Genomic DNA, 14,851 nt, shown 5'->3' on the forward strand with positions numbered 1-14,851 from the left:
CCATAAAGAAATGCTTTGTCTCAGTTTGATGTGGAGGAACTTGAACTGGCCTGCGCAGAGCCCTGACCTCAACCCCCACCAGCACCTTTGGGGCCAATGAGACTGCTGACTGTGAGCCTCAGAGCTTTCTAATCCCAGCAGCCAGTGAACAAACTCTTGTGGAAAGCCATCCAGGAAAGGGGAAGTTAGTATAGAAGCGTATTAAAGCCCACAGTCACATAAAAGTGTATCTATCAATCAAAAACATCATGTGTCCCCCGCAGCAGCGAGATGCATGCGTTTATTTAGGATGAATACATCTGAAACATTATGCAAATAACTTCCTTTTCCTCCTCGAGTTTAGAAAGAAGATGGCGGAGGGTGTAAAGGAGTGTTTGAATCTGTGGCTTTCAGATAGTGGGAGTCTGAGGACGGTACCAGATGGCAGAAACTGTTGATGTAAAGGACGGGAACAATCAGACAGGATGGGTTCTGCTTTCTTATTTCACTGTATGTTGTAATGATCCTGCAGAGTTTCCTTCGCAGCGCTGCAGACATTAACCACCTTATTGAGTACGTTTATGTGTTTGACCTTGAGAGATAAAAAGAGGAAGTGAGCTCAGACTGAATAAAGGATTGATAACACATTGTCATCAGGGTCCCGTCAATCTGGAACTGAGAGTTTCCTAAGACAAAAGAGAGGCTGCTGGGTTTTTTCTTGTACATCGTGTTACTATTAAATGTCAGGTATTTTGAATTCTTCAGTGTTCACTTTGATATCCATCCTGCTCTTATTCTGGCAACAACTCCTTCCTTTGTCTTCTTTAGTTTTCACAGCAAACAAGCAAGTTTCACACTAAACACACGCCCATGCAACACACATACACACACAAATGCACACTCTGACTACCATGTATAATGTGAAATATCTATTTGGCGGGATCCTTTTTTATTATTTTTAGTTAAAATTAAAAGGGAAAAAAAGGTAACATTTTAATACAACCATCAGTGATAAATGGTAAATTGTGGTGGAAAGATTACTGAAGATCTGTACTCAAGTAGGAGCACAGTTACTGAAATATTACTCAATTACAAGCAAACAATGGGAAGGAGTATTCAAAAATGAAGTGAAAGTACAATGTATTCTTCTGAAACACTACTCAAGAGTATTAGTTACTTTTTAACCATTGATGTTTGATGCATTATCAATAGCGGCATTCAATCAAAGGGGTTTCTGTTCCTGCAAATCTTCAATCTAAATTTCTCCCATTTTGTGTTTTTGTCCAAATGTCAAGGTTTTCATTGGCCCGTTTGTGACCAGATAGTAGTTTTGGTTACAAAAATGTAGATGAAAGGTTTGGATATAAAGTCGAATTGTACTCAGTACTCGGTTATGATTTTGAAAGTTACTAAGTAGATTACATGGCATACTATAGTACGAGTAAAATTACAGACTTGAAAAAGTACAAGTACCCCAAAAAATGACTTAATTACAGTCATTTGAGCAGTTGTAATCTGTTACTTCCTCCCCGCTTAAACCTCAGTAAATACTTATTTTACTGTCAACTTAGGTTTAATTAAGAATAAATGTCCTGTTTATTAATGACGGTTATTATAAAGTGATATGAAGAAACACACACGACTCTGTGATTTATTTACAATGAAAACACTTTATTTCATCATGTTGTAAGTTTCATTTCATTGAAAATAAACAGACCAGTAAAAAGGAAACAATACGGTTTTGAAAGTCATATCATATTCCTTATGATACACCGTCAGCTTGAACCAGCACAGATATTGATTGAATGGCTTTTTAATTGACAGTCCTCCGTGTAAATCATGAGGACGTGTGTCATTCATCGTTACACATTCTAGTCAAGGTTTACAGTAAATAGTTAACACAAAAAATCACAAGTCTACAGCAGAGGCTTGCCATCGCTGGCATGGCGGGCGGTTAAGGTAAACTATCGAAGCGTCACTTGCATGCACGGTTTATTGTCTACATAGCCTGGATGAAAAGAGAGCGTTACGGCACATCGAAAGCACTGAGAGGAAAACGGAAAAATCTTCTCTAAGACTGTGCAACTCCGCTCGATAACAAAGGTCTATGTTAAAAGCTTTGCATTACACATTGTTACAGAGGTTATCCTTCAGTGTGTGCTCCTAGGACATACAAAATAGTCAGCTATTAGAAAGCACATGGCACATATAACAGCTAAGAACTCTTGAAGGGATATAAGAGCAATAATATGATAATTATAATAATAATAATAATAATACAGTAATAGGTGCAGTCTTCTCTGTGTGTCTCTTTCAGATCTGTGTTAAGATGTATTTTACATTTGTATGATGAATAAACTGTGCATGGCACTTCAATAACACTATTTAACTCATGTCGATGATGCTGAATAAATAGAGCAGAAAATAAATAATGGTTTCATTACAGCTTTCAATCCAGTTCCAGTTTTGAATCTGTCAGTTTGTTCCCTGTAAATGCATGTGTGCTGTTGTTTCACACACACACGCGTACATATCCAAACACACACAAACACACAGAGGAATAAGGTGACAAAAGACACTATATCAGGTTTTTGAGTAAGTAGTACGTCTTTGATTGTTTTCCACCGTGCGGGGAAAACATGATTTTGAATCTCTGGACCGTTTTATGACACAGCTTTTACTAAACAGCTCATAATGCTGATTGTGTAAACAGATCATAAACTGTGAGCTGCAGTATCTGTTTCCTGCAGCGCTCACAGGCCACCTTCCATTCATCTCCCCCCTCCTCTCTCTCTCGGTCTTTTTACGCCTTTTTTCTCGCTCTCAGCAACCCATCAATTAATCCAAACTCCCTGCGAGAACGAGGCAAAATTAAATCTAAAATGAATCTCAGTGTTTGTCTTCTCTCGTCCACGCCTGACATGAAATACGACGCGAGAGCTCTCAGCTGTCATCCATCCTCCCTCTCTCCGGCGTGGCTCAGAGACAAGAGCACTGACTTATTATCAATGAGAAATGAGCAGGCTGATCATTAAGGAAAAATATTGAGGATGGACTTGAAGAAATGTGGACTGTACAAGTAAATGACGTGCCATCAGACCAACAAGACCAAGCTGGATGTTTCAGTATGGTAATTTGAAATAACAGGAGGGTGCCATGCTCTTAAAAATATGTTTTAAAAAATTCTGGTGACTGATTGAGTCCCTGTGATGTGTTTGTTTCACCCCTTTCACCGCCGGGCCAAGGATTTCAACATGGTTACCCTGGGAAACAAGACAGCAGCTCTCCCCGTGGTCCTCTCTAAACACAGGTTTTGTTGAGGTCAACTTTCACCGGCAGCGGCCCGGCCTCCTGGCTCTCCTCTGATTGTTTCACGGTGACAGCGATCACAGGACTCAGGTGGTACGGGTTGACTTTCTGGGCATTATCCAGGAACTCTTTATCTCCGTTGATACTCAGCTGGAAAGACACAAAAAGAAGAGAGACATGAGGAAAATACCAGGTTCACTCACAATACCTGCCCCCCTGGAGCACCCATGTTCGAAAAACATTGTGAAGGTGCCCTCTCGGATGCCCCCTATGGCAGATAAAACATAACAAAGTGCCCTCTAGGTTGCCCTTCCACTGGACAAATTGTGGTGAGGTGCCCTCTCTTCTCTATAAATACGTATATCACGATTTTCGACGCGCTGGTGCCCCCCTGAGTGCATGTGGTGCCCTTTTTATTTTTTCGCTCCTGCCCCTCAAACATCCTCCACCACTCCTTGTGTTACATAAGCTCTTCAATTATCTGCACAATGGGCGGAAAGGAAAAAAATCATTACACGTGCCTTTTCATGCGCGCTCAACAGGAAACTCTTGACCTCTCCATAAAAATTCGACACTACACCCGTGGAGAGGCTCTCCAGCCTGGTCAGTCTTGTGCTGACTCCAAGGAGGAGCAGACGATTTGAGAGACTCCTCCTCATGAGGTATAACCACTACTTTAGTGGTAAACAGGTCAGATAAGCTGGACTACTCGACTATGAAACCACAGGTTTGTGAGCGAGCGATCCAACTGAGTCCTCCAAGTGTACGTTGTTCTTATGATAGGGCTGATACACGGGCATAAATAAGGCTACAGGTTATATTCTTGCCAATAACGTGACGGTGCATCTCAGACGATGTTGTGAGTAACACAAAAGTAATGGAAAGAGTAGAGTGGCAAACGTCTTTCTGCAGGGAGTAAACAACTAAAATGATGCATTAATTTTCGAGGTAATGATTGATGATATAATTTAATGATTTTGTTTCGGAGTAACGACTCCAACGCTGGTACTGACAGCTACAGTAATCACACAGCAGTATGTTAGCTGTTGTAAATATTACAGTCATCTTTATTCTGACTCCCTGGAATCAGTTTAATTGACTTCAAACACGATCAAACCACATGGATAAAGAGTTTTTGTCATTTTTGGTCAGTTCTATTGGTGCACCTTAATCAATTCAAAGATCATAAGCAAACATCATGAAACATAGGCGCACATCCGTGGACATCAGTGGGCAGACGTCAGCCTCAATTACAACTGGACTTCCAGCAAAACAGCCCCTCAAGTGTGCTGCATCACCCCTTGAATTTCTGAGTGAAACTTACTAACTCATTTTCCCCTCACATGTGTAGTGTTTACTTCTCCGTGTGTTTACCTGCGTCTTGATGTGCTGCTCCGGTGCGGTGACAAGGCTGGCACAGCTGAGCCACAACATGACCATGATTGACAGGAAGAGACAGGCCGCTAAGATCCACCGCGGAAGGCCTGAACGTCTGGAGAAGGAAAGAGTCGAACACAGAAGGAAGGAGATAAGAGTTAAGGGACATTTAGAAACGTTCCCTTCTTTAACTCTTTAATTCACAGCAGGGTAACTCGAGCTCCAGCTCACCTCGACATGCAGCCGAGGAAGTCGTGCTCAGCTGTGGGGTCGTCCGCGTGCTGGACCGGGTGCTTCCCTTTGCCGCCTGCTTTGGATGCTCCCCTCTCGCCGTGCCCCCTCACACCTGCAAAACGAGGCAATATTGCAGCAACACACACTGATAAATGTGTGCTCGTGCAGTAGGTGTGTGTCGTGTAAATGTTTCACCATGGGGTCTCTGGGTGTGAGAGTGGACCTGAGGCCAGGGTTTGTCCGCCACGTTGGATCGAGGAGCCTGCAGCTCGGGCAGGGAGTACTCCATATCTGGCTGGCTCTGAGGAGAGACAGACGACAACAAACGACAACATTTGATACCTTTTGTCATATTTAAACAAAGCATGTCTAGCTGTTTCCCCCTTTATTCCAGAGTTTATGCTAAGCTAGGTTAATCACTTCAAGCTTCATACTGAGCCTACAGACATGTGTGAGTGTTTGTAATGTCCTCATCTACCTCTCAGCATGTAAAAGTGGAAAAATCTTATTTCCAGAAATGGCAAACTATTACTTTAACACCACATTCATTTTGAAGGAAAATCAGAATAAAACCTTGTTGATTTTTTTTTACATGTTTGATTAAAAGACATTGCAGTTCTCATATATACCGGTAACACCCAGCTGATAGTAACCCAATGTTACATTAAGATCAATGTTAATACTGGACGAGCTGACCCTATCTTAAGCTCTGACACTTGGTGCTTAAACTTTGGACGCCTCAAATAAGGTTAAACGAAAAATTTCTCTCAAAAACTCTTGTTGTTTGCTCTGCTCCACTGAAAGGTCAGAGGTCAGGATCGGCTAGCGTCTATAGCCTTGGAGCTGGAACGCAGTTAGACTTTCAATCATCCTGTAGCATAACAGGCTTTCATGTTGAAATCAATAAACGTCAGCTCAGGAGATGTTTTCTGCTATAAAAGTTAGAATGCTGCAAAATCATAAATTTACTCTTTTGTGCAGCGAAAAAGATATGCCTCCTGAATCATAATCTAGCACGCTAATGGAAATGATTGTTATATCTCATTTTGAGCATTCAGCTTGTTGTATAACTTAATCAAACTTCCTTGAAGCTAACGTTTCCCATCCTTTGTTCTTTCCTGCTCAATTTTAATGCCAATATTTCTCTCTCAGAATCTTTCTCACCCACTCAAATCAGTTTAGTTAAACCTTTTGAACTGGGACTGAACTGAGCTGAAAAATGGCTTTTAAAACAACTGCTACACACACACACACACACACACACACACACAGCCTGCTGTCAGTATTTGCACTGTTGTGTGTTTCATTATGTGCGCAGTGTTTCTGGTTCCCCTGGAGAACTCATTAAAAGAGGATTTTGGTTCCCCGCTGCTGACCCAACCCTCCGCTACAACAGCAGTTGTAGTCGGTTGTTACAATACTATTGCTGGCCTCAGCAATCACACACACACACACACGGTGCCAGTATTTATCAACTCTGACATTAATGGCTCTATGAACTTTGAAACTTCTTGCTGTGAATTTCACTATATCAAACAATCTAAATTACTTCTGGTTTCATTCATTCTCGTTACTTTACTCAGGAAATGATTGATCCCTTTTCTACTAGATGACAAGTTGACTGTGGAGACATGGCTGGTTAGTTTGCTTCCCAAAACACACTCAATCTTTTGAACATCTTTTGTTTGAAAATGTTTTTTTCTCACAGACGGGTTTGCTACCACCAGCGAGCAATGTTTTCTGACAGAGTCCATTAAAACCAGATGCAGCACCGGTGTTAAGGGTTCAGGGAGACGGGGGGAGAGATGTGAGGGGGTTGGCTGTCATTGGCTGCGGACTGAAGGGATCTAACCATCAATGAGTGGAGCCTGATCTGCATCTGTCATGCATTATGAGAGGGAGTGCAAAAGGTGCTCTGACTTAGAGAGTGAGAGAGAAAGAAAGAAAGAAAGAAAGAAAGTCATGTCTCTTATTTGGTTGATTTTGTTGTTTTGTAAAAGAACTTTGACTATGTCTAAATATTACAAACACTACTTTGGGTCTACAAACCCTGAGGTGGTTACAAAGCGAATCTGTTCTGCTTTAACTCTAATTAATAATCAAACAAAAAGGCCAGTATGGTCCATCTGGCAAATACTGAGTGTAAACTGGACTAATGGTGTTGAATTCATGAATTAAATCTGAACTTTAATTACAGCACCCCCATGTGGTCAAATAAGGCCACTTTTTATATTTGCATCGGGGCTGTGATGGTAAGTCATAGGAAACAGAGAGTGTACAGAAATCAATGTGAATGTGTGAGGAGGGCAAAACTGAAACATCATGGTGGCTCCTGGGCGCAAAGCAAGCACCTACCATAATGCTTAAAGGACAAATCTGGTGATATTCTGTATTTTTCTTAACGTCAACAAATCTAATAAAAAGAATAAAAACGACAATGAATTGCTGTTTTTTTGTACATCCTTACAGACTAGTTTAATTTTTTATTTCTCCTCATTTTACAGTTTTTACTGCTGTATATCATTCTGCCATGTGCACCGAATGTGTATTAATCCACTGCTGAAAATAGTCCCCAACAAATGCACTGTTTACTCCTGTTTGACTAACACTAGCTACAAACTACAGTCCCCAGCTGCTTTAGGAAACCACTGGGCCTTTAAAAGTTAAATATATTTTTATAAAAGAAATATACTTGTGACCCTTTGTCAAAGCTTTATATCTTCAGGAGGGACTTGCTGAGAGCAACAGACAAGAAGAAATTGGAGAGAAATGTGTTATCATACGTGCATACTGTCTGTAATAATCAAGTGTAGGTCAGTTACTGTCTCTGGTGCCTGGGTGAGTAAACTAAGCTGAGAAAATACACTGACTGCTTTTTCAGTGCAGCATCATAACTCAAAGTCACGCTTCCTTGTACGCCGTTATTCCTCCGGTCCCCTCTGTTCTCTTCTGGGTTTTTGTTTCTTTAAAATTGGTTCGGGCAGAATGACTAATGCAATTGTCAAGAAGAAATCGGGTAGCGACTCCTTTCTCTGTATTCAGCCTTACACCAAGTTCAATTTGTTCCACGGGCCGGCTCGCTAACACAACCACAGCTCAGTCGGAGGAAGTCTTTAATCGACTCACTTGTCCCGAACGCTCTCACACTGTCGCCCTATCATGGGCTGATTGGTCAAAATAACAAGAGGGTGGTGAGAAGGGAATGATTGAGGTAAAGGGCTGTGTTTTACCGATATTTCCTCATGATTACAAGTGTTCTTTTATTCCTTCCTTCCTGGAGAGTGACTTTAATCTAGCCTTATAATCAAAGCTAACTGCTCCCACTGACTGGCTACTGGCAGCTCTCTGATTGTTTTTGTGACGCTTGAGGCTGCATACAACGAGTCATTCTCCCAACTTGACATCACACATGAGGACACAGATGGATGTAGTGTATAGACAGCTCATTATGGCATCCACGTAATTTATATTGCAGGCAGGGTCGGTTTGTTTTCCCCCCTCTGCTGTCCTTCAACTTCACTGGACTTTTTCTGTTGTTTCAACATTCAGAGAGTCAATCTGTCAAGTCGGTGGCGGTTTGCCAGCTGCCCGCTAAACACAGGCCTGATAGTCTTCTCACAGCCCCGTGGAGCCTGGCTTTCCCTTGCCGCTTCAGCCCGCATGTCACCGCCATAAAGAGCAAACATCCATCACCGAGTCCGAAAGAAAACGCTGGTAATTTCATGTTCTGTGGCTGCTGCAGCTCCATATGAGGTCAGTGTGCGCACAGCTTCGTGAATTTCAGCATATAAAAGACTCCTGTGTTAAACAGAAGCCCTTCTGTATGGGTTAGGGTGCGTAAATACTATCATTTCCCATTGAGCCCTTTAATTATGGAGCTAAAAATGTCATCAAAGTCACATTATACAAACGGGAAAACCCCTGACGAGGATGCAGGTTTCTGACCAGATTTTTAAATTCAGAGGATATGGTTGGGTAGTCCGGTGGTTAAACAATCCAGATCTTATTATAGCTTAAATGTATAGGTGGTTTGGCATTAGCAATATGTCCAGAAAGCCCCTTTAAGACCGCACACTTCTGCAAAGGCTGCACATAACTCTAAATTTGCCATTTCAGTGACGGAAAATGTGAAGAAATGTTTAATCTGGATCCAGATCAGCATGGAAATACACACTGAGGGACAGATGATCACTGGAGACTGAAGTAATGGATCATTAGTAGTGAAAATCTTCAACAAACAGACAAACCAACAGGACTTAAATATAACCTCTGTGGTGGCACCAACAATAAGTCTGTCAGCTCCACTCAGTTTAGTCATTTAAAACGCCATAAATAACTCTTGAAAAGATCTTTAGTCTTCAGCGCAGTCCACCACTAGCTTTTAAATCTTGCAGTGTGTTTTCCGTCCTGAGGCAGGTTTACCCTGCCGCTTATCAAAAATGCATGATGCTGAGGCCCGTGTGACATAATTTAAAGGGACATTTATAAACAATTAAAGTGCCCGAAAGAACGGATTCAACCACCTCATCCACACCCTGCTGCGTGCCCTTGCTCACTCAACCTTCACAGACGCGCTGGCTCTAAAATGGGCTGTGAGTTGTTTTGGCAGCCGACCAAGCTCTACAGCACCGTATAGCGGAGGATGTATTTCACTATGTGAACAGGAAGCAGAGGATGGCCCCACCAATAATCTATAAAGGTCTACGGGGTTGCTTTTAACCTCCAGTTCAAAACATACCAAATGAAAAAGCTTTGTAGATATTACTGTTATCATTTTCCACCGTCATGAGTCAGTGGGCCATTACGATATAATGTATGAGGGGAGTTCATTTATGGAGATTTCAGGGTTCATTTATCTGCTGCGAGGCACTTAAAGATCCCACTCTGTTGTCAGTGCAAACATTCAGAATGATGAGGTGAAATTTAGCAGTTAAGATAAAAGAGGCTGATACATCATCGACAAAAAGCATAAAAAATACACATGTTTATGTATTCTTGTTTCTCTTTGCATCCGCTCACTGATCAGATTGAGTATGAAGTGTGTTGGATGGAATTAAGTTTCAACACAAACAGAACGAGGACTCGTTTTGAAATTGAACAAGCCGACTTTGCTGCTGGGTTTTCTGTCCTGTCAGCCTGTTTTCTTGAGTTGTTGGTAATTGAATTTGGGGACAACCCAGATAAGTCCATCTATATCAATTCAGCCACTTGGAGCCCCGACTACATAGCTTTTCTTCTATTATACAGACTGCTGCTGCCAGAAACACAAAAACAAATTTGAGAAGTTTTAGGAGCAGTGTTCATGTAACACAATCATGCAAACTGTCAATATGGCTCTGAAACTTTTAGGAACAATTAACCATTCATGCAGAAACATACATAATATGTCATCTCTCAGTAAAACTGCTCAGAGTCAGACCTTCTGGGGGAATAAACACCAATATCAGATTCTGCTCCAATCCAGAGCTGTTTACCAACGGCAAAGCTCAGACTAATTTTCTCCTTTTGGGATTCAAAAGTTGATTCATCTTCACTCCTGTTTATCAACCTGACTGCAGCAGCGAAACGTGGAAGTGACCTCCATTGTCTGGTGTTTATGTTCTGTAATGGTGACTATCAACTGCAGCTGGAGGGGAAATGTACTTTACTACACTGACAACATCACAGAGAGGAGAGGGGGAAAGAAAAGAGAGAACCTGAGTCTCTGGTGAGTGCTGAATTTAGTGAGAGTTGAGTAACGTTAGCTTACGGCTAAGCAGTAAAGTTATCTGGTAGTTTGGGGCGAGTAGCTTGCCTCAGGGGTGGTGAACAACCATCACTGCTGATAAAAATCTATCTGAATTGACTCACAAATGTTCACAGATGAGGTCATGTTTTAGTTTTATTCACGTTAAGTTTAGCCTCGTTTGCTGACTTCTCTTAACCAGAAGTAGCGTCCAAAAGAAACACACCGTTACCTTGAGTAAACTTGCGGATCTGTCTGGTTTGAAAATTGCTGGTCAGATCGTAGATAAATGCTCTTTGTAATGCAACATCTGCCTGTTCTCCACAAACACTTGGTGAGGTCTTACCTGAAAAACGACAACCTTGCCGTCATCAGCCTGCAGGTAGAAGGTCCAGGTGGAGGAGATGAAGCTCTGAGCAGAGCTGACGATGTCGTTGCACCAACTGGACACGGCCTCCATCACAGAGGGGGGTTTAGGGCGGAGAGTCATGGCCCTGAGCTGAGGAAGAGAGACAAGACAAGGTATTGACTTTGCGTCAGGATACTTGTGCTCTTCGTAGCAACATTAATATTCAGACATTCTCCTGAGAGAGTTTGGCCCTCATATCTGCTTTTGCAGTGTTTGCGTGTGCAGCCATTGACTGCAGAGCTTTCTCACCTTCCTCCTCTTGATCTCAGGTTCAGAGGGTTGGCTGGCACAGCCGGTGCAGCAGGCCTCCTGCTCCAGCAGCTTGATGTATGCCTCCTGGCAGGCTGGAGAGAGAGAGAGAGAGAGAAGGAGGGAGAGAGAGAGAGAGAGAGAGAGGCACAGTTGTGAAGCATGAAAGAAGAAGTGTGATGGTAAGAGAAGAAGAAAAGGTTGAGAGGGCAAATGGAGGAGTGAAGAGAGAAGAAGAACAAAAGCCAGTGGGCACGCAGCACTTCAGTCAGCTGGGTGGGAGACAAGAAGAAATAAATCAGGTGCAGGCTATTTATGTGGGAAGAAAGATAAAGATGCAAGAGAGGTGTATCTGTCGGCCCCTGCGGAGATGATTCACTCCACGTTGCAGTTATTGAAACTGGGGGCGATGGGGCATCTGCTGTCTGGATGGCAAATCACATCATTGATTTCCAATACAGCAGTTCAAACAGGGCGAACAGCCTTAAACACCCAGAAAATACCCACTGAGCCTGCCAGCTTTTAGGAAGCTGCAATATTTAGCAGAGCTGTGTCCAACATCTTGATGTTTAAGAGATGTCGGTCTAGACCACCTCTGAAAACATTAAAACTGTGCACTGACTCTTACACAATATCGATTGGCTATAAACAACCTTGACTAATGCATGACTCTACTTTTTGTATGTACACTTTGTTCTATTTCGCTGTTTGCTCATGCACATTTAAAAGTGTATATACTGTATATACAGTAGTTTTCATTTAAAGGTGCAATATGTAAGGATTTTGTCTAAAACATAAAAAAATTAACAGCATGTAAAGAATTTTGAATTTTGGTAGTTCACAGTGAATCTGAGCCAACAACAATGATTCTTTTCATTATTGATTGATTGATTGTTTAGTTTGTAAAATGTCCATGCTCGTCGCACAAAGTGACGTCCTCACATTGCTTCATTTTTCCAATCAACAGTCCAAAAACCATAAGACGCTTCATTTACTGTCATAGAAGAGAAATAAAAACAGACATTTCTTACATTTAAGAAGCTGGAACTAGCAAATGTTTGGTATTTTTATCGCTTGAGAAAATACTGAAATTATTCATCGATTATCAAAATAGTGGGCTAATACTTTCTTTTTTTGATTGACTGATTGATTTATTGACTTATTGCTGCAGCTATGCAGTGAGTGTATTGCAAAGCAGTTATGCTGAAGAAGAAAAAGGAAAGTAAAAGAAATATTCTGTCCAAGACCTCAGCATATTTACCTTCATGACATTAATGTTCCTGTCTTGTCAAAAAGAAACTCAAGTAGAAATGACTGATATAAGAAGTTTCACCTTCACACTAAGAGGATTCACTCCGCTGCCGTTCATTTTTACTCAAGACTGAAGCCTCGGTAGCCTAAACAGCAAAACTGTAAGAGCAGCAAACTCACTCTTGCAGTCCTGCAGACAGATTGACACACTGACTCACCTCCCTGACACTCCTCCCTGCTGGTGTTGAAGCCGGCGTTGCCATTGACGAACTGGCAGATGGAGTAGAGGCGACAGCCACGGTGACAGGCGTTCATTATGGAGTCCTAGCAGCCAGACAGACGGACAGACAGACAGAGGGAAGAGAAGAGAGGAGGCAAAAATTAGAGACGTCTCCTGCACTCTTGGATAAACTCACCAGATCCTTGTTAGAAAATATGACAGAGATGGTGTAGGGCATCTCTTAATGACACGCTGCAGCTGTTTGTATTACAGCCTGTCATAAACAGATGATAAGAAGCTTTCAGAAAACTGGTGATAATAAGACAGGAGCTTAAAACTTGGGCTGGAAGATGAGCTGGTGGGACATGAAGATGCACATTACTCAACTTCCTCTTGTCATAATGCCTCAATTCTTGGGTTTGAAGTGAGGGAACAGCGCCCTCTGATGACCTCTCAGGGAACAGGAGAGACAAAGAGATCCTCTGACCGCGACCATGAACGCTTTATTACATCTTTGTCATCATCCTCACTGCGTTTCCCTGTTTATCCACAGCAGGCACAGATGGCTGTTTATCCCACACCGCGGACCTGGGCCTTGTAGTTGAAAGGCGACTGCTCATTCAACATCTCCAGACAGTTATAAACTCGGCGTTTACGCACAAGTAGCCTCGTTTTCATCCCCAATGTTCAAAACAGGTGACTGTGATCCGCTCTGCAGCTCTGCTCCTGCTGCCCTGCAGGACGCCTGAACCACACCTGAAGGCGGCAGAGGAGGAGGAGGAAGATGAGGAGGAGGAGGAGGAGGAGGAGGTGGGAGGAAAAACATCCGACAGTGGAGATCTAAAGCACAGAAAACTCCTGGTGTGATTCACAGCCATCATGGATCCAGGCTGGCCTTGTGTCAGCAGAGAGCTGCTGTGTAAACTGTCAACAGAGGACAGATAATTGCTTCATGGTTCACAATAGTCCCTCACCGGTCCTCCATAGGCTGCGTGCGCTATACGTCTGACCTGGCCGATCTTAATTGCATGATTGAGATTAAGAAATGATCAATTACTGGCGCAGTTTATCGCAAGTACGCCTGGATGCTGCTCACTCCTCGGACGAGTCTTCGGGGCTCAGAAGAAAATGAGCTGCATCCATTTTTCGGCCTAATTATGCGCCGGAGCATCCAAGAAAAGGATGCAGCGGAAAAATCGGAGCGAGCGTCATTACGCACGGACCTAAACACGTCCTCTCTGTCGTTTCTCATGTAAAGACAGATTCCCTTTTGAAGCTGAATATGTTGTGCGAGTCTGAGCATCGTTTCAGGCGCTGAAATGTCGGACAGCAGCGGGATGTAGCTGTCATAATACGCTCTCTGCAGAGGCAGCCTACGCTACAGCGCGCACGCACACACACACACAGAGAGAGAGGCGCACACACACAGGGATAACTTACTTTAGCAGGGCTTTTGTTTTTGATGGTGAGCTGGCATTGCTTTTTGCAGTAATTGATGTCGCCCAGTTGGTTGTCAAACAGATCCGAGGACGCAGCTGCGAGCCCAGCAAGAAGCACCGAGAGCAGGGCCGACCAGCCGCACATCCTGCCGCCGAGCCGGAGCATCTCAAACCCAGGAGGAGAGGAGAGGAGCGGAGAGACGAGCTTCGAGCAGCACTGAGCTCCTTTTGTGGCGGCGCTGCTGCTGCTGCTGCTGCTGGTGGAGGTGGTGGTGGTGGTGAAGGTGGTGTGGGTGCTGCTGCTGCTGCTGCTGCCTCAGCCCGGATCCTGTCTGCTCCGCTGCTGCTGCTGCTGCTGCCCGTGGCGTCACACGCATCATCATCATCATCATCACGCACAGCCTGCCTCCCCCCAAACACACACACAACCTGCAGAGCAGCCTTCACTGCAGTGCACACTGTGGCGGTGATGATGACATTCATAAAAATGTGTTAGAGAGTTGATCAGGGCCGAGCTGCGGGAGGCAGATGTCCCGCACCGAGCGGACAGATGGGCCGATTGTTCAAGTATCGACACTTCACAAAACGATCGATGTCGCAGCTGATCAGCTTAAGTTAAATATCCTGAGGGACACAACATGCATCAGCTGAGGAGAGGC

General features: G+C 43.3%; 1 protein-coding gene across 1 annotated transcript; it reads right to left on the reverse strand.

The window, feature by feature from the left end:
* Positions 1-1,629: 1,629 nt before the first annotated feature.
* On the reverse strand, positions 1,630-14,690 carry tmem59l (transmembrane protein 59-like). Its single transcript, XM_084354030.1, is given in 10 exon segments — positions 1,630-3,438; positions 4,663-4,780; positions 4,897-5,011; positions 5,095-5,200; positions 10,971-11,123; positions 11,283-11,377; positions 12,752-12,857; positions 14,194-14,424; positions 14,426-14,536; positions 14,538-14,690. Coding segments are annotated over 10 exon segments (1,332 nt in total). The 5' UTR covers positions 14,676-14,690; the 3' UTR covers positions 1,630-3,279.
* Between the last annotated feature and the right edge of the window lie 161 nt (positions 14,691-14,851).

The sequence above is a fragment of the Pagrus pagrus genome (assembly GCF_965226575.1).
Source record: "Pagrus pagrus genome assembly, chromosome: 6".
NCBI lineage: Eukaryota > Metazoa > Chordata > Actinopteri > Spariformes > Sparidae > Pagrus > Pagrus pagrus.